The sequence below is a fragment of the Oenanthe melanoleuca genome, chromosome 18 (assembly GCF_029582105.1).
Source record: "Oenanthe melanoleuca isolate GR-GAL-2019-014 chromosome 18, OMel1.0, whole genome shotgun sequence".
Classification (NCBI taxonomy): Eukaryota; Metazoa; Chordata; class Aves; order Passeriformes; family Muscicapidae; genus Oenanthe; species Oenanthe melanoleuca.
The window spans coordinates 4,135,995-4,160,817 of record NC_079351.1 but is presented as its reverse complement, the minus strand read 5'-3'; the positions used below and the strand labels follow the sequence as shown (position 1 = coordinate 4,160,817).

The 24,823-nt window shown below is 43.4% G+C and overlaps 1 protein-coding gene across 2 annotated transcripts in view; it reads left to right on the top strand.

The window, feature by feature from the left end:
• RAB11FIP4 (RAB11 family interacting protein 4) overlaps positions 1–24,823 on the top strand; it is a 114,107-nt gene that overhangs the window by 36,555 nt on the left and 52,729 nt on the right. For both annotated transcript variants that reach the window (XM_056505961.1, XM_056505960.1), the window contains exon 3: positions 7,389–7,477. In XM_056505961.1, the coding sequence (XP_056361936.1) occupies positions 7,389–7,477 (89 nt within the window). The remainder of the gene's footprint in view (positions 1–7,388; positions 7,478–24,823) is intronic.

Sequence of the window (24,823 nt, the reverse complement as noted above, 5' to 3'; positions counted from 1 at the left end):
TGTAAATCATCTGGTGTCTTCTGTAATTCACAGTCTAAAGATTGCACAAATGCACAAAATACCATCAGGAAGGGATAGAAATGACCCAGAACATCTCTTCTGTGGTAACTGTGCCCTTGTCCATGTACCCTCAGTGATGGAGTGAGCAGCTGCATCTCCTTTACTGTGGGGACAACGTGAGAATACTGAGTTGTCAGAGTCATGAGGCCTTGGGGGTTTTCATCCTTGTGGGAACTGATTCTTGTGTTCATATTCCAAGGTTTAATCCTGCAAAGATGTGGCTGGATAAAACTGTCTAGAGTACCTTGCACTCCAAGTTTATGAGTAACTTAAAGCCCAGGTGTGGAGCATGTAGGGTCCAAATCGTTTATGTGATGGTTGTTAGGATGTGTCTGTGAACAGATGCAGAGAAATCACCCAATTCTGCAGCATCACCTACAGCTCCCTTAGCACATCATTAGCATTTCAACACTTACACAGACTCAGTACTAATGTTTATCATCCAAGCAGCAGCAGCTGTATCTATTTCTGATAAGACACTGTGCTGCATATTTTCACAGCATCTCTTTAGAAAAGCTGCTTCTATTGCTAACCTCTCAGCATGGAAACTTTATTCATCTTTGGCTACCTGCCATATTTTTCTTAAAAATTAAATTGTTTATGTTAAAGTTCAGAAAGGGCATGTCTGCCTTTCAGAATGGAAAGCCTTCACCATGTTGTTTTAGTGCAGCCACATCCCAAGGGGAGTAGCAGGCTTATTATCAAACAAAAGCAATTGTCTTGTCAGCAACAGATTATAAATATGATTCTTTGACATCTCAGCCTATTAAAATTGCTTGGGGCAGTCAGATTAATAGAGCAAAATGAGATGCTACTATAAATCCAGTGGGGTTTTCAGTAATAGAGTATGAAGTTGTGCTATCCTTAGCACTGATAGCCAAATGTTTTAATTCAAGCTTTACAATCCTAATACCTTACTATATTTCTTATTTATGAGACTTCATATTAATTTGTCTTATAGATGCTTGCCTTTATAGTATGGTGGTGAAATTGTTTGCTGCACAAAGGGGATATAGTGTCAAGGTTTTTTGGTGGTTCACTGCCTTGAATTTATTTAAATCATGCAGTTTGAGACATCTAAGAGCAACAGATTCAAATCAGAGTTGACATCTAATGCTGTTGGTTTGAGCATTTCATATCCAGGGCTGGATTTCAGCAAAAAGCTAAATGTTGGAACTTGAAAAAATCCCCAAAATCTGAATCTTTAATGCTCTGTAACTGGTTTATAGAGAAACTCCTACCCCTGGATCTAAAATCTGCAACTTGGCCTCTCTCCTCCATAAACCAGGGCATTGTTTTCTCTTGTATAGTACAAATGAGAAGTGTTATGTTCCTCTACAAGTGGATATCAAGCCTTGCTGCCTCCTCAGTGCTTCAGAGCTGGATAGACCTCATGACATCTGGATCGTGTACCTCTGGTACTATCAGGTGGAAACAGTTCATTTCCTTCAGCTGCTGAGTAGCAGGAGCTGTGGGTAAGGATGAGCAGTCCCACTGACTGTAGGACCTTGGGAAGTGGTGGAAAGGACTTGTTCAAGTGGAGGTAAATAAGCTAGAGGGCAAAAGTGTGTTGAAGGAGCTCCTTCTCACTGTGGCTCTGGGGTGGAATACTGGACAGGTTTGGTGCTTGCTATTTATGGAAAGCTTTGCTTCTTTTGCTGGTCTTTTGTGGATTAAAGCACTTTGCCTTAGCATCTGTGCTGAGTCCCTGCTGCTAGGCTGCTTTCCTCATGAAACTGGGCTCTGCCAGAGCCAGGGATAGGCTTGCCATCGAATTTAAAGCTTTGCAGCAATTTCATTGGAATGTCAGAGTATGAAGCTGCCCTCTCTATCTGCTGCCTGCAGGGCTTTAATAAGTCTGCCTGTAGAGCCTCTTTCCTAAGTGCTCTGTGGCGCTGCTCAGAGGCACCGAGAGCTGCCAGAATATCACTCAAAGGCTGAATTCCCATTAAATTTCAGCAGGGTCAGCATGGGAACCATTACTGTTTGCTCAGCAGAACCAATGGCTGTTTTTGCTGTTCTGAATTTATATTGTACTGATTGAGTAAATATTTTCTGCCACTTGTAATACTTAATGGCTTGAGTGGAGCTGTTAATTCCCTGTGCTCTGCAGGCTGGTGGGTTCCACAGCCAGATATGTTTGCAGGACCAGGCTCTAATTGAGTCTGACCTGTTCTCTGTATTTTAAGATTTCTATTGTCTTTCCAATAGTCTCTTTGTTATGGTATTCTGCTTAAAAGTACCCAAACCCTGACAAATTAAGGGGGAGCTCCCCCTACTGCCCTTGGTGTACAGCTCACAGAGTTGAGAGGGTACTGTATGAACACAGATTAATGCAGAATTAAAATACAAAGGCAGATTTATAGATTATTTTAACTATGAAAACAATTCTGACTCCTGTATAGTGTTTGGAGGCTCATGGCTTTTATAATGGGAGAGACTGAGCCATGTCAGCACAGAGCATTTCTGCATTTATGAATCTGTGTGCTTTAGCAGAATCACTGTTTTTTCAGATGAAATCATACAGCTTGTTGTTCTTCTGGAGCAAGGGAGTCTTTCCCTCTTCTTGTAGAAGTTTTAAGGACATTTCAGTTGTGCTCTGTTGTGGAATTTTAAAATGTAGAGTTGTAGGAGCTCCTTCATATTCATTAACAGTGTGGAAGAAGCACAGCTGTGAATTTATATACTTCCCCACCTGCAGCAATAGCAACCTTTGAATCTTCAAAATAGTAACACAGACAATTATGTGCCTTCAAAAATCCATCTCTGTGCTTCCTAGATCCTGAGGCATCTAATTACTGCAGTTGGTTGGAAGGCTTCTAGAAGCAGGCCATATATAAGCAGCTAAAAGTTAAAAAGTAGATATGTTTCTCTGTGAGTTCCTAGCACTTTGTAATGAAAATTCCAAGAATATAGATTTGCCCAAAGTTTCAAAGAAATGTTCCAAAAGGAATGATGGCTGTTCTGCTAGGTCTGACAGTGACAGGTTATTTGGACTGTGAAATAATATGGAAATAATACAGTATGAAATTTGATGGTGTTTTTTCAAAACAAAGTTTTCTAAAGCAGACTATTTCTGGCCTTCTGTTTCACTGGAGATTATTTTTTTTCTTAATAGCCTTTATAGTTTCATTCAGATGCTCCAAGCAAACATGCTTCTCACAAAACCAGTGCCAAGTTTTGGCCATCTCCTTCAACTAATTATAAAATCTAATTTGTATTCCCATAGCTGAGAAAAGTGTTGTACCAGCTGTGCCCTGAAGATCCAGCATGGACTAAGAGAGGGGTGTACTGCAGTCATTTAAAAGAGAATTTATTTGCCTATAATATCTAGGACCAGGACAGCTGCACCAGCATGGGAATTTCAGTAAAGCACATCAGAAAACCCCCAGGTCCACATAAACCCATTTAGGTTCATAGCTACAGATCTCAAACTTCAATGAAGCAGTAACTGGAGATGATGTGGTGGATCTATCTGTTCTGGTAAGAATAACTTACTGACAGGGGTGCTGCCTGGGATGGCTCCAGGGACAAGGACTGCCACTGAATGTGAAGAGCTGAGCTCTCCTGGAGTTAATTACCCTATAGCTGCTCAATGAACTGAAGTTAGCTACTCTTAAAAGTACTTGAGAGTTTTCTAAGACTTAACTAAATTTTACTAAATACACCCTGAAACTATAAATGAGTCTAATACACCACTAATGATCCAAGGGCAGATAAAATAAAAAGCTATTGCTGTTAGGAAAAATGTCAAAAACCAACTACATTCAATTAGGTAACCAGACTTTATTTCCTAGGGTATTAAAATTGCTTAATTGTGTGTGAAAATTGTCTGATGTGTTACAGGTTAAATCTCTTCCTTGGAGCATTTGTTGGAAACAGCTTTCCTAAAATTGAGTTTATTTGTGGCCAGAATGTGTGTTTGCAAATTGAATGTTTGTTGTGGTGTGAAAACCATTTTTTAAATTATACTGAGTGCAAATTTTAAAAATTATCTCCTAAGGGGTATCATGACTAGCAACCTGAGTAAACTGAAAAAGTTAAAGGTTCATGTCTTCCCCTTCAGTGACTTGTAAATGACTCTCATAATTTTTGCTTAGGTCTAAAGATGACCCTGTTCTGGCCAAATGAATCTTGTTTGCTTTTGCATTTGTAGTGTTAGAATAAATATTTTTAAACTCAGATAATTTTGACAGACCAGTCTAGAGAGTGACTCAGTGCTTTGTTAAACTAGAACTCCTGCACATCCATGTTTCACAAAGTCTCTTGAGTGGACAGTGAAGCTGCTTCTGTGCTGGCTTATCAGGTGTCTTTAGCCAGGGAAGAAACTTCAGCAGCTTCTGGCCACTCTCATTTTGTGATCTGATTGTTTAGTCCTTTCTCCAGACAGAAGCTGACCACCAGTCTGTGTCACAGTGATTTCCATGGAGCACAGCCTTTCACAGAGTGTTTCTCCATCAAGGACACCCTTCAGTGGAGCTGCAGCCATGGGTGCACAAGGACCTGGAGCTACTCCTGGGTTACTCTTTCCTCTCTCTGCTGCCTCGCTGTTATTGCAGTGCAGCTATGTCTTCTTGCCAAGTGCTGCCCAGAAATGTAGATGAAATTTTTCAAACTGCAGCAAAGGAGAGAACATTGAGCACATTAATATCTTATGATACAGGTGGACATCCAAATGAAATATCTCTAATCAGCCATGTAAGTGGCTTTCAGTTCTACCTTTTCCGGGAAAATGAATTTATAGCAATAATAAGACATCTCTAGTGCAAGAGGTCCTCTAAGTAGGCAGGAATTATTCCTTTGCTTCATTGCAATGGGTTATTTTTGGACAGATTCTAGCCTTGGGTGCACACTGCTGCACAGCTTGAAATATCCACCACGGCAGTTCTGCAGACTCAGCACACAGGGTTCTGCTCAGGAGTGGTTCTGCTAGTAAAGAACAAATCTCTGTCCAGTACCTTCCCATTTCCATATTGAGATTTTCCAGAGTAAACTTTGATTTGTTGTTTTTCGTGTGGACTGTGAGACACTAATTTAGCTCACTGCAGGCACTTCCCAGGCTGCAAACCAGGATGTGTTCCAATAAGAAACATCCTGGGTGATAAGAACACACATGCACAGCATTTGAGACACTCCAGTGTTCCCTCTTTATGTTACACCATTGTGTAACCCTCCTGGAGTACCTGAAAAATTCCAATTATATTTAGATGAGAGGAGCAAAATGTGAGATTGTATGGACACTGTTGCAGAAAAACACTGAATAAGAAAGCTGATGCATCATCACCTGACTGCATCACCGTCCTGGTGATAAGGGGTGGTCCAAGGAAAGACCAGCATCAATGCTCCAGAGTGAAGAGATTCTGATTTGTGTCCTCACAGAGAAGAGGAGAACAGAGAACTTCTTAAAACTCAGTTCTTAACAGGAATAAAAAAGTGGCATCATCTTGAGATTCTTGAAGCCAGTGGCCATTTCTTCATTGATTTTCTGGATGTTGGAACAGGTTCAGATGTCTGCAAGGTAGTGATGATGTGGTTTAGTAATCTCAGAGGAAAATGGTCTCTAAGCATTTCCTTCTCTTCTTCCCTTTTTAATGGAGTGTAATGACATGCAAATCTTCCCAGGAGGATGAAGAGAGCCAGGCAGCCATGCCAGCTTGCATGCAGAGCAGTGCACAGGGGATACGGCCTGCTGCACACCCAGACATCTCCCACTAAAAAGTCACCTTTGCAGAAGGAGACTGGCTCAGATGAACTGATGCCCTGAATCTGCCAGCACTGATGGGAACCTGGCTACAATAAAAGCAAGATTTGGCTTTGTTTGCCATTTTAAGCTATGCAGTTTGGTAAACAAATTGGATTAAATGCCTGCTGATGTTCTGGAAGTGGGTCTGGTGCTTGGCCAGGTTCTGGATCAGGCTGCAAAAGCCTGGGTCAGGTGGCTCTGGTGGAGAAGTGGTGAGGGCTGCACTGAGTCAGTTGGATGCAAAGGAGGCAATGCTTTTCTCCCCAGTGTTTTACTGAATAAATGACAGGCCAAGAGCTGTCATGAAGTGGTTTTCCCTAATGGACAAGGGAAATTAAAGAATGTGATCAGGAGTAATCTTAGATAAGAAATGAACAGCAAAGAGGAGACACAGAAGGACTCTGCATTTCAGACCCTGGAGATGTGGGAGCTGTTTGTGACTCTAGCTCTAACAGACCAGTCTGGCTGGCCTTTTCAAAGGAGGCAAGGTAGAAACTTTGACCTCTGGTCATTTTTTTTCTGGTTTCTAAAGTACTAATTTCCTTTGAAAGGGACATCTCTCCATAACCTTAAGATGTCTTCATCCCTACAGATGTTATTTCTTTATGTAAATCCAGAAAAGAATGTCAGCTAATGGTATAAACCTGTTCAGGTCACACTTCCTTCCATCATCCTGTTTCCTGTTCAGCTGCTTTGTAGTGGTATCCATGTATAATGTCACAGCCAAAAATATTGCATTAGTGCTGGGATGGAAGGGAGGAATAACTGCTGGGCAATTGCATCTTCCAAGTAGGATAGAGGAGAACACATGCTGAGAAGGTTTCACACAGTCTGGGCCCAAGGCTTTGAGCTGGGTGCTCTAAAATAACCTGGCCTGACATTACTGCCTTCTGCAGCTCACCCTGCCAAGTGCAGTCACTGTAATTAATGGGGAACGAGGCATTTGGTGATTTCAGTGTTTCTATATTTGTCTCAGGTTTTCAGATGAGAGAAGGACCGAGGGAAACACAGACATTGATTTTTTCCAGCTCTTAATGTGGTTGTTAACAAAAGCAAACACAGAAGCTTAAAATCTCTGGTTGCAGTGCATAGATATTTGCTTGTCAAACACTCTGTGACAGAGCTTTTTTTTGAAGGGGGATTTGTGACACTTAGGCATTGCTCCTTTGTCTTTTTGACCAGGGAAAATTAGAAGCAGCTCCACTGACACTGATGTGCTATAGTTGTTAGCTCATGCCAAGCCTGCAAATCCCGTGTTTGACTCCAGAGCCTGGGCTTGGTGAGACGTGGGTTTGTACCCCACAGGGTGGTTTACCAAGCCAAGCAATGCTCAGCTTTCAGTTTCATTGCAGGCTAGTGTATCCATGCTGAGATAATTGCACTTATCAAGTTCCACATGTTGAATGTGTGCAGGGCAGAACTCTGAAGGCAGAGTTGTGTTACACCTATTTAAATAAATCCCAAAGCTGCCTTTCGAGGTTTTGTGCATACCGATTGGCTACAAAACAGTGTTTCTTCCTCCATTGCCCACATAATAGAAGATAAACTCTTGGCCTGACTGTTTCCTCTTGTTTCTCTTTGCCAGGCTGTGAAGAGTTACTAAAAGATGTCCTGTCCCCCGAAAACTCTGAGCCCCAGCACTACCAGCCACAATATGTTGATTACTACTACCAGGTAAGAGAAACACTAATTGTATCTCATGTTAGTGGGCTGAGGAAGCTTCTGGAGTGATGTGTATTTGGATGATTGTAAATGTTGTTTTATTTGGCCTATTGACTCTTCCTTCCTAGGTTCTTGACTGTTAGCAAGCCATCCATACTGTTTTAGCTGCATTTAACCCGGGTTAACTGGTGGGAAAGCATTTAGCATTTAGGTAATGTTCCTCTTACAACCCTCAGTATTCATCTGGCTGTGGAGGGAGATCCCTGTACAAGCTCGCTGGCACCTCAGAGTAGAAAACACTGATTTGTATCTAATTAAATCAGTCAAACTTCGTAGGTGAACAAGTCCTCAGGGAGCTTCTGCAGATAATAAACAGGGACTCAACAGCTGTTGGGAAGCAGAAACAATGCACTGTGTGAAACCTTGGATGGTATTTTTGGCTGATGGGTGTAGCATATTTTAAAACCTATTTTAAAGGTCCTCAGTTGTATTCTTAATTTGCCAGTGTCTCTGCTGTCTAAGAAGTAGAGCACTATTGAGTTTTCTTTTTAGCATCTCTTTGTCCCTCCTTTACTTTATTTTGGTTTTAATCATCTCCACCCAAGTAAGGATTAAAGGTGCAGTTAGCATTGTGCATTCAGAGGATTCTGTGTCAGTGGTGTTATAGACTGCAAATGATACTGAAATCAACAGGAAAAGCATTTTACCTTCACAGGTAGTGAAGTGTGAGGACAATTCTCATGTATTGAGGAAGGATGTGCTAGGTGTGCTGGTGTTACACCACTCTGTGCAGTAACACAGAATGGTTTCCACTGTCCATACAAAAAATACAGACATTTCCTGCATCTCAGTGTCCATCATCACTCTGCTTGTTTCTAAACCCCTGGTTTTTGTAACTGATGACACAGATACCCACCATGCTGTTGCTTGGTTACCTTAATAGATGCCATAAACCAAACTCCTTGGTTTGCAGTAGCTGATAGAGGCCATAAAATGAAAACAGGCTCTGCACACAGTCCATGTTCCCCTATTGCTATGCAGAGGTGTCAGGCTGGTTCTGACACTCTTTGAATGCAGGTGACAGGTGGGTCTGTATTCCTTAGAGATTTCACATCTGCTGTCACACAAAGGTGTCTGGGGAGAGCTCTTCAAGACAAACTGCAAAACTGCAAACTGCACCTCTGCCATCCGTCCTCCAGGAGAGCCTGAGGGTGGGTATTGCAGTTGCTAATCCTGGTAACAGCTGCTGAGTTTCCCATTTGAGTGCTGGATTTGTGCCTCTGGGACAGGGAGGGGGCAGAGGGTGACCCTCCCTGTTCACAAAAAGCTGATCTGACAGTGCTATGCTGGAAGCCTTGCTGGTCACTCCTGATGTCCACCAGCCTCCTGGATGGTCCCTGCAGGGGGTGGCAGCATGCAGTGGGGTCCTGCAGCAGTGTTTGCCCGTCTTAAAGGAGCCAGTGTGGGATTTGTTCAGGCTGGGAGCAGAACCAGGTCCTTTCACACGTGCCCAGAGCAGGTGAGCTGTCCTGGTGGGGAGAGGGCAGGGAATGGTGTGCATTGTTGTGCATCCCATGCTTATCCCACAGCTCCTCTGCACCACTGCCCTCCAGAGGGGCTGGTTCCATCGCCCGTCTCCAGCTCCTCCAGGTGCAGTTTGGAAACTGGTCGCTAGATGTCAGCTAAAGACTGGGAAAAGGCGTGAGCAGCCTCTGCTCCCGCTTAAGGATCCTCTGCTGTGGCAGGAAGTTGGAATTTTCAAGCTGATGAAGCAGAGGAGAGCTGAGGGTCAGGTGGATTTGAGACTATCACCATTCATGGTGTTTGTTCCCCGTTCTTCCCCAAGGAAAAACATACCTGAAAATGGATAAGTGATCCTTGCATCTCCCAGGCCTTAATGAGTGTGAATTCCTGGTGCTGTAATCAAGTTTATGGGCAGCTCCCATTGGCACAAATGGTAGTAGCCTGTCTAATCCGATTTTCACCCCAGTATGCCCTTTGCATGTCTCTCTAATTCTCAGGTGCACTCAAATTCCCAGGCAGCAGAAGGACATAACTGCTGTGAGGGTACAAATAGATATTTTAAAAGGGAATACATCTTTTTTATTCTGCCCAAGGGGTTGTGCTTACACAGAGGCAGGTACTGAGCTGGCTCATTGTTATGCTGTCTCTGCATTCACACAATGCTTTAAAGGAAGGGGAGATTTATCCCTGTCACAAGTTATTTTCCTCTGTCCTCTGCTTTCACTTTTCCTTGCCCTCCTAAGAGCCCCCTCTCTTTATTGTAGCTTTCTGAATCCAAAGGCAGCAAACTGAAGAGGTGAAGGTAACTCCAAGATGTGGGATGAAGTGGCAGGAGCCACTGTGAGGTGCTGAACTGATCCAGCTGTTTGAGTCAAACGGGGAAGAAAAAACTGCCAAGCCTCCAGCCTTTAATTACACCTGAGTGCAATTAATTTAAAGGGATATATAAACCCCCCTGATACCAGGAGCTTGGGGCATTTCATTTGACATTTTTTAAAATGGCCTGATTTTACTTTTTGTTTTTCTTCAGTGTAAACAAGTTTTTAATGTCTGAAAACTTTGTAAAAAAAAAAAAAAATCCTATTGTGTATGCAATTGAAGATGTAAAGGCCATTCCATGGAAGGTTCTTAATGGCCTGTATTGAGAGGTTGTGTGAGTGATATCACAGGCAAATGGAGGGCTCTGCCTTTGAGCTCAAGGCTGTTAAGGTGTGATATGCAGAACATAAAAAGCTAACTTTTGTTACTAAAGGATGTTCCACTGACTTCCATCAGCATTGATTCAGGCTGCAGAGTGTGTTTTGTCTTTGGACAAAGATTTAGGAGGATGGGATTGCGGTTAGGAGATAGCAGTTCTAGAGTCCTTCAGCTCTGGGACCTACAAATAAACCTTTTCTGTCTGTCTGTGAGTTGAGTCTGTAGATTTGGTTAAAGCCTGAATTGTGCTCCATTTGAGGCACTGCTTCAGTTGAGTTTATTAGTATAATTTCTGTCTCTCACAGACTTTAGAGAGGTAATAGAAATACTCAGAATTTGCCAGAAGCCAATTTGTCAATCCCAAATTCCTTTCCCAGTGTTTGCTGCTATGGCCTCAACTCTTGTTTTGGCTTCAGTTTGAAGGGAGACAAAAGTTTCCCTAGTCCAGTTTACTTTGTGACAGGCATCTGGTAGCACTTCAGAGCCCTTGGATAGCCTTTTGGAGATGGTAACCAACACAAAGTCCACAGCTGAAGCTGGTGTGTGAAAACCCAGGCCCAGACTGAGCCAGCTCAAACAAAGCAGAGTGCCTGTGTCTCGTATTTCCAAATGGCTGGCTCCAGGCCTTCCTGGGCTCCCAGCCAGCTGGGAGCACTAGCCACAGGACTCTCAGGGAATTAGGCTGGCTGCATCTGCAGCTCCCTGGCCAAGATCTGCATTGCAAGCCCTGAGAAGCAGTGGTGTGAGTCTAGGTGCTCTTCTGTCTGAGCACCCCAGTTTAGGGAGTTGGGAATCAGAACAGGAGCTCCTTTGTCAGCTCTTCACCTGGTTAGTTTTGGCTGCTCAAATTTGAAGGAAGCCTGAATCTAGATCATCCCAACAGATGACGAAAGAGGGGAACGAGTGACAGATCTTAAAGCCTCTCACCATCAGCTAGCAGGGCACTTCTGAGTGCTCCTTGTGAAGGGACAGACTATTTTTACATGTGAGTTGTTGCCTTTTCATCTGGAATCAATGGCCAAAAGCCATACATGCAAACCAGTGGAAGAGCATATTGTAAGGTACAATAATGGTAGAGTCCTTGTTTTAATCAAAGCTGTTTATTTCTTATTAATTGTTGCTGTATTGAGTTGCCACATACCTTTTTTCTTCTGTTCCCATCTGTAAATAAGGGTGAATCTGTCTCTTACCAAAGTACAGGACGATCGCTGCATATCAAAGAATGAGCTGCCTTTTCAGTCCTCTGTGTGTTCTCCTGCCTGCCAAGTGATTAATTACACTGTATGAACAGCAGAAAAATTGTTGAAACATGACAAATAAATTGTGTTTGCCTCTGGGATGGAGCTGGGACTGCTGGCTGATCTGCTGCTTTGAAAATATTTTCAGTAGCAATTAGGAGTCCCTCACCAGCTTCTGAAAATAGTTTTTCTCCCCACTGGCTGCTTGAGGATATCTGCAGACACCTGTGTCAGAGCAGAGGAGATGATCTGCACTGTGAAAAGACTGTGGTACAAATGGGTTTTTCACTAGGCTGTGGAAGAAGGTAGCAGGAGAGTCTGTAACCACAATATTTTAAATTTTCTTCTCATATATTCTGTCTTTAGAAGCAATGACCCCACCTTGACCACCAAGTTGCCAGTGTTCTAGGGCAGAATTGTGTGTTGTTTTTGCCCCCCTGGGATCACACAGTTCATGTTTGCAAATTGCTCCCTTTGCCAAGCTGCTGGGGGGTTGCTGTGTCCTGCTGCCACCATGGGACCTGTACATCCAGAAGTCTGTGTTACATCCTGTGCTCCTCAATCTTCCAGGTTCTCCTTCCCCTCAGCTTCTGCTGCATCCCCGAGAAATGAGGATGTTCAGCATCTCCAGACATGGCCTTTTGGGAGCCCAGCCTCAGGATTGATCCCAGCTCTACTGAAATTGGTAGAAACACTTCTTAGACCCTGGCAGGTGTTAGATCAACCACTGGGGTTGTTCCTGAGGCCATTGGAGGGGTAAGATGGGAGAAAAGCTTGGTCAAGTGCAGCCATACAGTTATAGAGAAAAAAAAGTGCCTGTTCTAGGCAGGATTTTACACAGGCACTGTGCACTGTCTGCACCAGTGAGAAGTTTATTGTAACCTCTACAGGCAACACTCTCAGCAATTCATTTTTCCTTTTTTTTTGTTTTTTAGTATCAAAAAGCAACATTAACTGCAACTGCTGAGAAGCCCCCAGTGAGCAATTACCAAAAGCAATGCAGAGCACAGTTGGGCCCCCATGTGGGATTCATTTACATGGAAACTGCCTGCCTTCACCTGGGGATATTCTGAATTTTATTTTTTATGGTTGTGCATACATGCAAAAATAACTGTCCTTGGTCAAAACACCTGCATAAAAAATAAGCTGCCCCTCTGGCTGAAATGCTGTGAAATGCTGCCCTGAAGAACTGCTGCACTGAGAACGAGCAGTTCTGCACTTGGGGCAAGGCAGGCACCTTTCAGCAAAATAAATGCCAACTCCTCCAAACACAGCCATAAAAGAGATTGAAGATTATTTTCTTTTTTAAAACCAGCTTGCATTTTTTATATTTTTTATATTATTTTTATTTAGCTGACATTTTTAAAGGGGAAATTACTTTGTCCCTGAAGTAATTTTTGCTCAGTTGTGATATAAAACACACATAAAATAACTCAAAAGAAATGAGACACTCTGGCCTGATCAAAAATAGTTCTTCTCTTTCTCAAAATGTATTTTGGGTTTTCTTTAGAGAGAAATCTGAGTTTTTGACTTTCTCATCCTGGGCTGGGCCACCAAAATACTCTGAGATCTTCAAGCCTGCAGGCTGGAGAAATCTTTTCCCACCCAGTTCTTGGCACAACACCCCCCCCAAATGCAGCCACAGTGTCTGAGGCCAGCAGGGCTGGGGAGTGACCTGGCAAAGAAGCCTCAGCTCTCAGAATGGAGTTTCTCAGTGCAAAGTGTTGATTCAGGTAGTGCCCTATGAGAATCCAGCATCTGGGCTGAATTGGTGATAGGGTCTTGTCTGAGTTAGAATTTACTGTTTCTTAGGACTAAATTTAGCTGGGTGGTTTGAGACGGGGAAGTGTGACTGCCTGGTTCAGACATCACAGCTGTGACTTGGCAACAGAGATGAAGCTCTGACTGGAGCATCCTTCAAGGCATCCATAGGAAAGTAATTGTATACACTTATTGTTGTTATCTGTGTCTCTTTTTTTGAGTATTTTTTTCTGTGGCTCAGGTGGTGTTTTGTATAGCATTTAGAGCTTTACCATTTTGAAGCCTGTCACCTCTCTCTTTGGCAGAACCACTGTTTAATAGACATTTTCTGTCTCAACCTTAATTTTCTTTCTGAGGCATTATCTTCAACCTTTTAATCTGCTGATTTTCTGGCAGAGCAGAGTTTTGGGGGTGTTTCTTCTGAAACTGTCAGTTGCCATGGCAAAATATTCCTCCCATCCTTGGATAAACCAATTTAGGCTGTGGCACAGTATTGTCACCTGCTCCTCATACAGGGCACCACAGCACCATCCTTAGGTAGAAGCTGTGACATGACTGAAAGCTAAAAGTTGGTCTCTTTTATTGAGGAAGCCACATCCTTATGGTTTAATCCTTCAGGTAACTATGGTTTTGTGGCTTAGTGCCTTTTGCCTTTTGTTTGATGTACTAAAAAGCTGCCCACTTTAATTTGTGGTGTGTATTGAGTACAGCATTCTTAGCAACAAAAGCAAAGAAATATTATGACAGCACTCACCTTGCCCCTTGTGTTCCTGTGAAAGAAGTGCAACTGCTCAGTCAGAGGTGCTGAACAAATCCTGACTGATCCACGGCCCTTGGGGAATAGTGAATACCTGTAATAAAGTAGCTGTGTGAGGGCAGGGCACACAGCATTCACTGGGTTTCTTGACACTTGTGTGACAAGGAAATCTTTGTCCTCTGGTTCATAAATTGACACTGGCTCTCTCTTTCATGATTTTTTTTAATTTATTTCTTATTCTACTTTGTATCATTTCTCCTTGCTGCTTGGGGAATTTCTGCTTCGTTTATGGAAGATTGTGGGACAATCACAATTATCTTTTTTTCTTCTTGGAGTATTTACAGTGATAGGGCTGTGAAACTGAAGTATAGATTTGGGGTTTTTTTTTTAGTAAATAATATTGGTTCAAATTGGTTGTTTTCTTTTTATTTGTGGGTTTGGTTTTTTTGGAAGAATAAATTTCTATGTAAACGTGTAAAAGCTGGTTGATAAAACCAAGATTCCAGGTTACTATAAAACTGTAAAGAGAAAGTCAAACACAGAGGGATGTTCTAGCTGATTAAACCAGCAAAATCCCTCATTGCACAAGCAAGCAAAAAGGATCTGACTGTTTCTTTTCTGCCTTTTAACTTCTCTGACAAACCTGAGAGCAGTGTTGTTTTTTAAAGGTGGCTTCTTTCATTTTTCAAAACAATAGCTGCACATACTGCTAGAAATTTTCCCACTGAAATAAAAACATTCTTCCATCAGTGAAATCTTACAAGAGTCATTTCTGTCACACAGCTGTTGCTGTGTATATTTCAGGGTTCAAAAACATTTCAGTAGCCTCAAGAATTGCCACCAAAGTGACCCAGACAGTTCATGAAATTGCCCAATTCTTTTCCCAGTTATGAAAGCTCCAGGACACCTTTCCCACGTCCTTTGTCTCTCATGTCAGTCCCAGCTCTTGCCACATCCAAAGTCCTCACAAAACCACATGGTCTTTGTTCTGCTCACTCAGGTGTCCCCTCAGGTTTTCCTGGCAGGGCTGTGACCTGTCCTGCTGTGGGACTCTGACACAGCAAAGTGTCACAGAAGTGCCACAGGGGGACCATGGCAATCCTGCATCAGAGGCAAAGAACTGTTTAAAATTAAACCATCATACTCAGCTGGGCTTATGGAGCTGAAATGAGATCTTGATTATCCTGTCTGTTTTTAGAAACTGGAGAAGAATCAAAGAAGAATCAAAACGTGATTTTTAAGTTGTTGGGGTTTTTTGTTGTTTTTATTTTTACATGCTGCAGTGTAGAATGACTTTGTCTGGGTGGAGGCAGGCTTTGCCAGCACTGCCACACATCTGGGCTCAGAGAAGCAATTTGTAACTGAACAGGAAGAAAAAGTAGGCCAGCCTACAAGAGAGTATCTAGGAATTACTCCTGAGGGATTTGTGCTACACTGCCTCCAGCAGCTGAAATAACAGCATGAAATTGCGATTAAAAATTAAGAAGAGATATGGGCTATTTGACCTTCTTTCAGTCAGGGACACAGAGGCCCTGTCTAGGATGGGCATGCAGAGAAATGCAGCTTCTGTTAAGCAATTACGTGCCAGCAAGAGGCTGCTCAGGTTCATCCTAAGCTCAGTGGAACAGGGAGATAATTTCTTTCCTTGCAGAATCTAAACCAGTTTTGGCACTGGTTAAAGGGGCTCCTTGCTCCAGCAGCTACAGATGAGAAATAGGAAAGAAAGTGTCAATTGTTAATGTTTTCTGAGCTTACGGAAATTTAGGCAAAATTAATTAGGCCCCTGAGAGGCCTTGTTAATTAGGATTTAATTTGCCAAACTTCTATTTGGCTCACCTTTCTACCCAGGCTGTTACTGTAAACGCCCAGCAGACTCCAGCATCAGCTGGGGAACAGGCTTGAGACAGAGCAGCACTTTGGGTGGGTGTGTACCGTTGGTCCCAGGATTGTTTTGGAACTTGGTTATGATAAGCTGCTAGGAAGCTGAAGCTGGAATAATAAGACAAGCATGGCGGTGTTGATACAGAGCTGACACAAATGCTGATGAGCGTTTTGGGCTGACAGTGTGAATCTGGTGGTTCAGTCTGAACCACCAAGGCTAGGAAGGGTTTGGAAAAGGAACGCACAAAGTAAAAAAGGCAAATCAAAAAGGATGATTCCTTGGAGTTTGTGCCAGCCTGTGTAAATGGATTGTGATAACAAACTGTTTGACTGTGCAAGAGGTTTGGATTTATCCTCAGCCATGGAGCCTGAGAGTTGTGAGGAGACACTGGTGTGAATCCTGCTCCTTTATTACCTTTGGCCATCAGTCTCTGGCCACTCCACATATTGTTTGGGGAAAAGGCTTCCTCAGTGTGTGTTTGTACAGCACCATGTAGAGCCAGGCAGGATAATGACTGCAGGAGAGAAAGTTTGCAGGCTCTGCACCCTTTGATAGATACAGCAAATACATAAATATGGTGCAAATACATCACAGAGTTTTGGCTACCCATTTGTATAGAGTAGTGCCATACTTATGTAAATTGTCTTGCCCATGGTAGAAATTTCTTTATAGCACTCTAGCAAAGCCTGACCTCATTTAAAATGGGGGGAACTTCTCAACTTACTTGACTGTGTTGCCACCTTCTTCACCCGGCAGAGAGAATGTTTGTCTTGTTTTGGTGACACAGCAACAGAAAGAACCTTGGATATTTTTGTGTATTCTCCACAAGAAGTTTCCTATATCTGTAACTGTTCTATATTTATTACTGCCATAAGCATGTTGAAAAAATTAATGGTGTTTGTTGCTTCAATGAATTCTTAATTATTGTGCCCTTGAAGGCTGATGCCATTGGGGAACATTTTTGTGGATAACTGGGGCATGTGTCTTTGATCAGGAGATGGACCATATGGTTACAGTGCCCTAAGGCACAGTCGTGGAAAGGTCTAGTGCATGGAAGGTGGGAACCTGTCCAGAATGGAGAGGGGTATTGAAGAACCATGGATAACTGTTTGTCAGATTCTTAGATGATAAAAATCAACTTAAGAACATGAGACAAACAAGCTTGGTTCCTGCTGAGCTGGTTGGGAGTTCTTCCCCACCTTGGAAGCTTTTGAGACTGTTACAGTAGGAGTTTTACCCATATATCTCTTTCCTTTCAACTCTTACAGCTTCACCCTTGACAGGGTTTCTTTTTGGGTTTTCAGAATTTAAAATGACTTGTCAGTCCTCAGAATATTTCATAGACTAGTTATTATTGTGTAAAAGTGAGGAGTCCTGAATAATGAATGAAGTCAGTATTTCACTGCACCTCTGAGATCTGATTTTTATGGAAATCAGTAATGCAGAATATTATATGAGACTAACAGATAAATATTGCCTTTCACAGATATTTGTTTTCCTCTGAACTGTTCAGCACAAGGATCAACAACCATCCCACTGTGAATCACATTTTGCAGGGTTATCTGGCTGTGGAAGCTGCCACAGATTTGTCACCTGGGAAGCTGTCAGTCAAGTGGCAAAGTAAATCACCAGCTTTTTCTTTCCACTGTGTTTTGAAACTGCACTGAAATGTTTCTGTTTGTCTCACTGCCCAGCCAATGTGAGATATTATAGGGAATTATAAAAGGGAGTTTTGTGCAGCAAATTCAGAGTTCAGCTATCCTCTAGTACAATTCCTTGCCTATAAAGAAACTCTGAGGAAGCCTTCTCAGATTACTGCACCCTGACAAAACACTGCCATCAGGAGACATCCTGTGTCATGGTGTGGTTCTCAAATCAAAGGGGAAAGAGTTTGTGCTCAAATATTGCAGAAGGTGCCCTGCCAAGAGTGACTGATACCCTGCTGGTTTACAAAGAAGAGTTTTAGCAGTGAAATGTGCTGGATAACATTGCCCCATGTGCTTCTTGAGGCAAGGTCCTAGGGCTGGGGAAGAGTCCTGGAGCACTTTCTCTGCAGTTGTTGAAGTCACTAATTTACCCCCATAAACAAAATTGTTAGATGTTTTCTGACGTAGAGCCAGGGCATTACTTGCTGTACTGTTGAGGGACGTGCTTTTCCTCTAGTTGTTCTAGTCTTACTAGATCAAAAACCTTCACAGGAAGAGTCTCTCTTGATTGTATTTTTATAGTGCCTGTCATGTGTTCCTTTGCCTCTCTCCTGGGAGGACAGGATCACTTCATTTTAGAAGGAGAACACTGGAAAGGAAAGAAACCAGCACTAGTAGGAGTATTTCAAGATTTACTGAAGGAAGTGGTCATATTTAGTTTGACTTAGATACTTGCATTGTGCATGGACTCACCTTCCTATGCAATGTCTCAGGGAACTGATACCCAAGAGAGGAAGGACACTTCTGAATAAGCTCCCATGAGTTCAGACTGTGTTAGGACATCCCCTCTGACCTCTGTTAGCATGGCTCCCTGGGGCTGGCATGTGCAGGTCTGCTGAGGAGGCACACATCCCACTTTGCAGGAGGCTGGGGCTGCCCTGGCGCTCCTGACGCTTCCACGAGAGCCCGTGGGTAACAAGAACCACATGGACCACACATCTTCTGCTTCCTGACGCATCTCAGCATCTGGAACTGCTTCTCAGATGACTCAGGGGGTCTCAGAGTTTCCCCTGTTCTGACAACCCACTGCCTCATAGGACATCTTTTCCCACGGCATCCGAACACTTCCATACTGAATGTGATTGATCAGAAGGGAGAGGCGAGTGTCAAGGGCAGGGATCAGTGTTCAAGAGTAGTTCAGTGTTTTAATTTGAGCAATTATGGAAGTAGAAAGGTAACTAGACAAATATATGTATTTTGCTCCCTGCTGAAATGGTAAAGAAAGGTCATATTTAGCACAGGGAGAGCCCATTCCGTGACCTATTCTTTACAGAACATGGGGCACTGCAGGCCCTTGGCTGGACTCACCCCAAAATTATGGGGTGTCTTGGTTTTCACTGGGTTTTTCCAGCCTGCACTGCAGATCATGGTGCAGATGCTGGGTGGGAATCTTCTTCATGGCTTCATTTCCCTCTAATATTGTATATGCAGAAGTATCTGTGTAGCACCATGCCACTGACAATACTGCTGATTACTTCACATCACTATTTAATTAGAATGAAAGACACAGAATGAGCGAGTGGAGATTTTACACTTGGGAGAGAAATTGATTTATGGAACAATCACACTGTTAGCTCCAGCAGACTCTTCTTTAAAAAGCAAGAAAAGTATTCTTGTCACTTTGGGGTTGATTTAAATTGGGGGATTTGTACAAAATTATCCTTTTCAGCCTGTGATTGCAGAGACCTAACAGTTGGGAGGAAGTGGATTCTCTGTTGCATTATGTGCTGTACCTCAGGAGTGAGGAGTTCAAGCTTTCTACAAGCCTGGGCTTAGCAGTGCCTCAGTGGGACCCCAGCCATAGCTGCTCAGTCACAGAGCTCTGCTCTTGCTATAGCAAGGAGTTTCTATCCTTTGGCCAGTGTAGAATCACCTGGGAACTAGCACAGGTCTAATCTAAAGGCATCTGGGGGATGTACCTAGGTGCTGCCCTTCCTCATACTTTGTGTAAATGCAAACATCACCCAAAAGGTGCAAATCAATCTGAAAGGTCTGGATGGTGCTAATATTGTCACAGCCTTGCCCACACTCTGAGCTCTATGGGACAGCTGTACTTTTCTGCTGAAGCTGGGAGTTTTCCCTGAGGCACCCTGAAATAAATGCTGTATGAATTGAAGGTCTTGCCTCCTACAGCAGATCTGCACCTGCTGTTCCCTGCTCCAGGCTCAGCCCAGCATCACCCAGTCTGGCATCATCACACCCTGCTCTGCCAACAGCCCATGTGCAAGGCCTTGCTGTCTGACACCAAATGTCTCCCAGTTCCTCTTCACAGTGAAGCTGAACCAGAGGTCATGTTTTTCCTGGTATGTTTATGTTTATTGAGGAAACTTCACTCTGGTGATATTTACAGCCTTAGTGCCTGTGAAGGGACCATAATAGAAACAAAAGGCTGCTTTCTATCATTCTCTCAGGCTGCTGCAGCACTTGTTGTCCCAGAGTTCCTGTGGGGAGCTGTAGGTTTGGCTGAGCTATAGCCAAATATAGCTATTCTTCCAAATTCTGTAGCTAAAAAGGGGCATGTTTCTGTGACCAAGATGGAGAAGTTGATACAAATATTTGGCTAATGAACATTTGTCAGCCAAGAAAGATTATTTCTAACTTCCCTCTTAATAAAAGGTGTATTTGGAGGGACTCTAACACTAAACATAGGACCAGAAAAGAAAACAGCTGAACTCATTTTCCTATTGCTACAAACCTCCTGTGTTTTTGGGAAGGGCAGCTGAACCATGCCCTCCATATACCATGCTGTCCTCCCTATCAGTAAAATAAGGATAAGTAAGTTCTGACTGTCTGGATGGCAAGTTGGCTGGCAGGGGACATTCACCTGACTGTAGCTGCCAGCTCTGCTGAGCAGAGTAGCCCCCTCCTCTTATCTCTTGTCCAGCTCCAGAGAACTGTCATGGAATTAACATGTCCTGCCCCAAGTCTGAGAACAGCAGCCACATCCCTCAGCAAACAACTCCAAAGGGCCTGACAGTTAGAATATTGCCTCTGCTCCCTGGCTTTTAAGAAGTGAAGTGAAACTTAAATGGGAGTTCTGCAAAGTTTGATAGTCCTTACATTCAGCTGCCATCATTCATGGTGGATGTTCAAGCTTCCAGCCTAATGGGGATTTGTGAGAAGGCATCAACTCAGAAAAAGTGTCAACAGCACCACAGGTCAGACAAGGACATATTATGCACCTTTGAAAACACAGCCAGACTTCACATCTCAGCCCAGCATGCAGCAATCATTAGTCACCCTGTATAATCCTTTTGACCTATTTTTTTTTTTTTTTTCACAGTGGTCATATTTGAAAATACTGTCTAGAGCTGGTTGGGCTCACACAAGGTTGTTAATTAGGAGCTGTCTAGTTAAGGGGTGACACAGAGGCAAAGTTCAGCACAGGGTGCTCAGCACCCTGAATGCTGAGGGTTCCCAGGGAGGTGGTGGCTGGGAGGCCTGGTGTCACCAGTATGCACAGGGACTTTATTGCTGATGCTTTTGAAGGGGCTGGTTCTGAAGCACCTGTGTGCTTTGGTTTATCTGGAATTAAGGATTTGCCAGGAGCTGGCCCAGCAGGAGGGCTGGAATGTGAGAAGTGCTAATGACATTTGCTTACAGGATTGGGAATACCCCAGCTGGAACAGTGGACCAGCCAGGGAAAGCTGCCCACACACCTCCATCCCAAGAGAGCTGGGTGGCCATGGCCTTAGTCATGAGGGGATTTTAAAGGGGTTGCTATCCTTCTTGTTTCCCCCTAAGGCTGGTGCCAAAGCTGTGGGAAGGAGCACAATTCCCAGTGCACTGCAGCTATCACTCACTGTCATCTCCCAGCAGCTGCTTTCCCGTATCCTGCAGGGACAAGTGTGGGGTGGCCCTGCTTGGGTGGAGAGATGTGGAAATGATCTGCAAACTTGGTACAGAGGCTTGTAACTTCTGAGAGATTTATTCCACATACCATATATCAGTTAAATTCCTGGAGGCTGAGGCCAGAGTTATGTAGATGAAGAAATTATCATAAAAACTATTTACAATACTTATTCCATTATTATACTATCAAAGTGCTTTACAGGCTCTAATGAATTCCTTTTGCAGCTTCTCTGGAAGCAAGAAAATTGTTATTCATCCAAGTCTGAAGATACATTGAGCTGTTCAGGGATAAGGCCCAGGTTGGTGGCAGAGTCAGACTGGTTTCCAGATAAGCCAGGTACCTGCGTAACACTGAGGTCACAGAAGATGTCCATCATCGAGTGGGAACAGGTACTCAGCTGGTGCCCTGTCTGCTGGGCCAGCTTTTCTATCTTAGCATCTATAACAGCAGTAGGTGGAATTTGATACTGAATTTCAAAGGCTTATAATTTTCCAGAGTGCCTTTCCTTGTTCCTCTGTCTGCAGAGCCTGCCCAAATGAAAGGCAGAGCAAAGCAGGGTTCTCTTTCCTCAGCCAGGGGAAGGATCAAAGCTCTGGATGGTGCTGAAGGCACATGCCTGTGTGCTTACCTGCACTAGTTTATGCAGCTGCTGGTCTAGGGAGATTGTGCCAAATCTACTTTACAAAACTGCACAAGGGTGGCATTAAAAGTTTGCTGCACCCCTGTGGAAAAGGCTTGTTCAACTGATTAGATCAGGCTGTGTTTTGCTAGAAGCTGGCAGCCAGTTTTGGAAATCTTGCTTCTCCCTATCACATCAGCCTCCCTGCCTTTCCCTGGTGTCTCAGGAGCCACAGCTGGTGTGCTGTTTATCCTCCAGTCCCTACAGGCATTTATAAAATTTACAAGGCTTAAAAATATTTGCAATGCTAAAATTTGGAACTGATGGTCTTGAAGCAGGGTGCCTACACTGCCAAACAGAGGTGGTCAGAAATTGCTTCAGTCCTGCTGTAAGGCTGCACACTGGATGTCAGGAGTGGTGCACTGAGTGCCTTTGAGGGATGGTGCAGGTGTCTTTGTGCAGCTGTTTCATTGTCTGTTTTTGACCTACAGTGACAGGACTGAGCTGTGTCAATCTGTCCTGCATATTCCTACCTTCACTTAAGCCCTGGGTACTGAGTGCTACTGTCTGAGCTCTTTTGCTGTTCATTTAGGGCAGAAGGGCTTTATATTGCCATCATCATCTTGTAAGGAGCAAAGAACAAATGCAGTGTATTCCCTAGATCCAGGATAATCATATCTTGACAGCATGGTAATTAATCATCTCACAATCAGGTAATTCTTTCCCACGTAGCTGTCTAATTACTGTTTAGTAGCCCAGACTTCAGTGTGCAAGTAACTAATATTTTCAAGCAGAGGTTTCAAGGAGAGGAGCACAGTGGGCCATAACTCCTGGTGTGTAACTCCTCCATCTCCTTGGAATTACTCCTGGGATAAATTTGGTCTGTCAAATCTTTTAGTCTACTCAACCACAGAGCAGCCCTAATTATTGCCATATTGGTCACAAGGAAAGAGTGTGCCCAGCTCCACTGCTTAGTGCAATGGGCTGAGCTGCTGCCCTGCAGCTGATAATGTGGTCAGAGTACATCCATATGTTGGCTCCCCAGGAGCTCTTCCTAACCCAGCAGATTATAAGCTAATGAGCTTGAGCCATACTTTGGGGATCAATACACAGGATGCTCTTAAAAGATGGGGTTGCATATTAGAGTGTGCTGAATGTCTCCATGGTAGAGATTTAGTTGTAAGCCAAGGAAGACAGCAAAGATAAAAAATACAATTGTTTAACATGTGTACCTTGAAATTGCTTTTTGCCTTCGTGTTCAGCTCATTCTCTTCTGGTTTAGTTGGGTTGCCTAGTGCTTGGATGTGTCCTCTGTGTGTGCAGGATGAATCCAAACTCTATCCAGCCAAAATTTAGACTCGTTCAAGAACTTTAACCACACTTGGAAGACCAGCAGAAACTTCACAATATTAATCTTCTGTGTTTCATAAAAATAGCCTTTTTTATGGGTTTCATTAAAGCAAGACAGACTTTCATCTGTGGGACTTTACCAGTGTAAAAATGATTTCATACTTCAGCACTATTCCCATATGTGAAAGAAATCAGTGAAAGCTGATACAAGGCAGTTTCCCACTTGCAGAGCTGCCTCTTGGGCTGGAAACATTATTTAGGTGTGTGTGATTTGGGTTATTGCTAACTATATCCCATAATATCTGTGTGAACATTACAAAACTAATCTCTAAGACATCAGTGTCTGGCTTGAACAGCATATGTACATCTACCTTGATGTTGGCTGTGAACCCACTGATAATCTAATATCTCCCATTTTTTTAAAGCTGTGTGACCCTAACAAAGAGGTGACTTCATGTCTTGGGGTCAGGTTTACCCCAGACATATTGCAGCAATTTTCTCAGGATTTTTATTGCTCACTTGTACCCATCTGCCTCTGTATTTGCTGCATGATTATGCCTTCAGTCTCCAGATCATCAGACCTTTGCCCAAAGCAGCCTGAGAATGGCCTTGCAAACACTCTGAGGAGCTGGAGTGTGTTTGATTTTCCTTGGCTTGTTTGCTTTCCATTATCTGTCTTCATGGTGATAAAAACTGCTGCTGTCAAGCTCAGGAGTGCTCTGGCTTTGCTGTGTGGAGCACGCAAAAGCAGGAATGATGTGCAGGCTCTGCTCCCAAGAGCTGCCTCGTGGAGCTTCTCCCCAGAGGAGACAAGAGGAGGGAAATGTCGACCACATAAATAGCAGGGGCTCTCCAAGAACGCGTGCTGAAATAAAAGCAGCTAAAAATAGTCTCTAAGACTAAATGTGAATCATCTGGAGAGCAACTTGGAAAATTTTCTGCAGGAAAATCCTGAAAGTAGGAAGCCATGCTTTCAGAAGCAATCATGAAAGCTGGAAGCAGATAATCTTCCTATGAAAAACTGCAGCTACCAACATGTGCTCTTGGGGAGAGCTCACACCTGCCCTGGGTCTGCCTTCTCCAGTTGTGCTGTGGCTCAGTCTCATTCTTACTGGTGCAGGTTTTGGTTAAGTCTCCCAAGGGACGGCATATTTTTTATTTTTTATTTTTTATTTTTAGATTTTGATCCTAAAGAACCAGAACTCCAGCAAGTGGAATCAGGCTTTGTTAAAACAGCCAGTCCACAGAATTTCTCTCTCCGCCAGGCAATTTGCAGGGGCCAGAAACATGGGAAGGTGGTAAAACTATTTTAAAAATAGTGGGTTTGGTTGCACCCCTCCTTCCAGTGCAGTTGTTTATCCCCACTGACTTCCCTGAGCCATTCATTTGTCCCTCTTTGCCAGTTCTAATCTGCTGCTGGGGCTTACCAGGGCTATTTCCAATGCAACACATTTAATCCGAAATTGAAAAG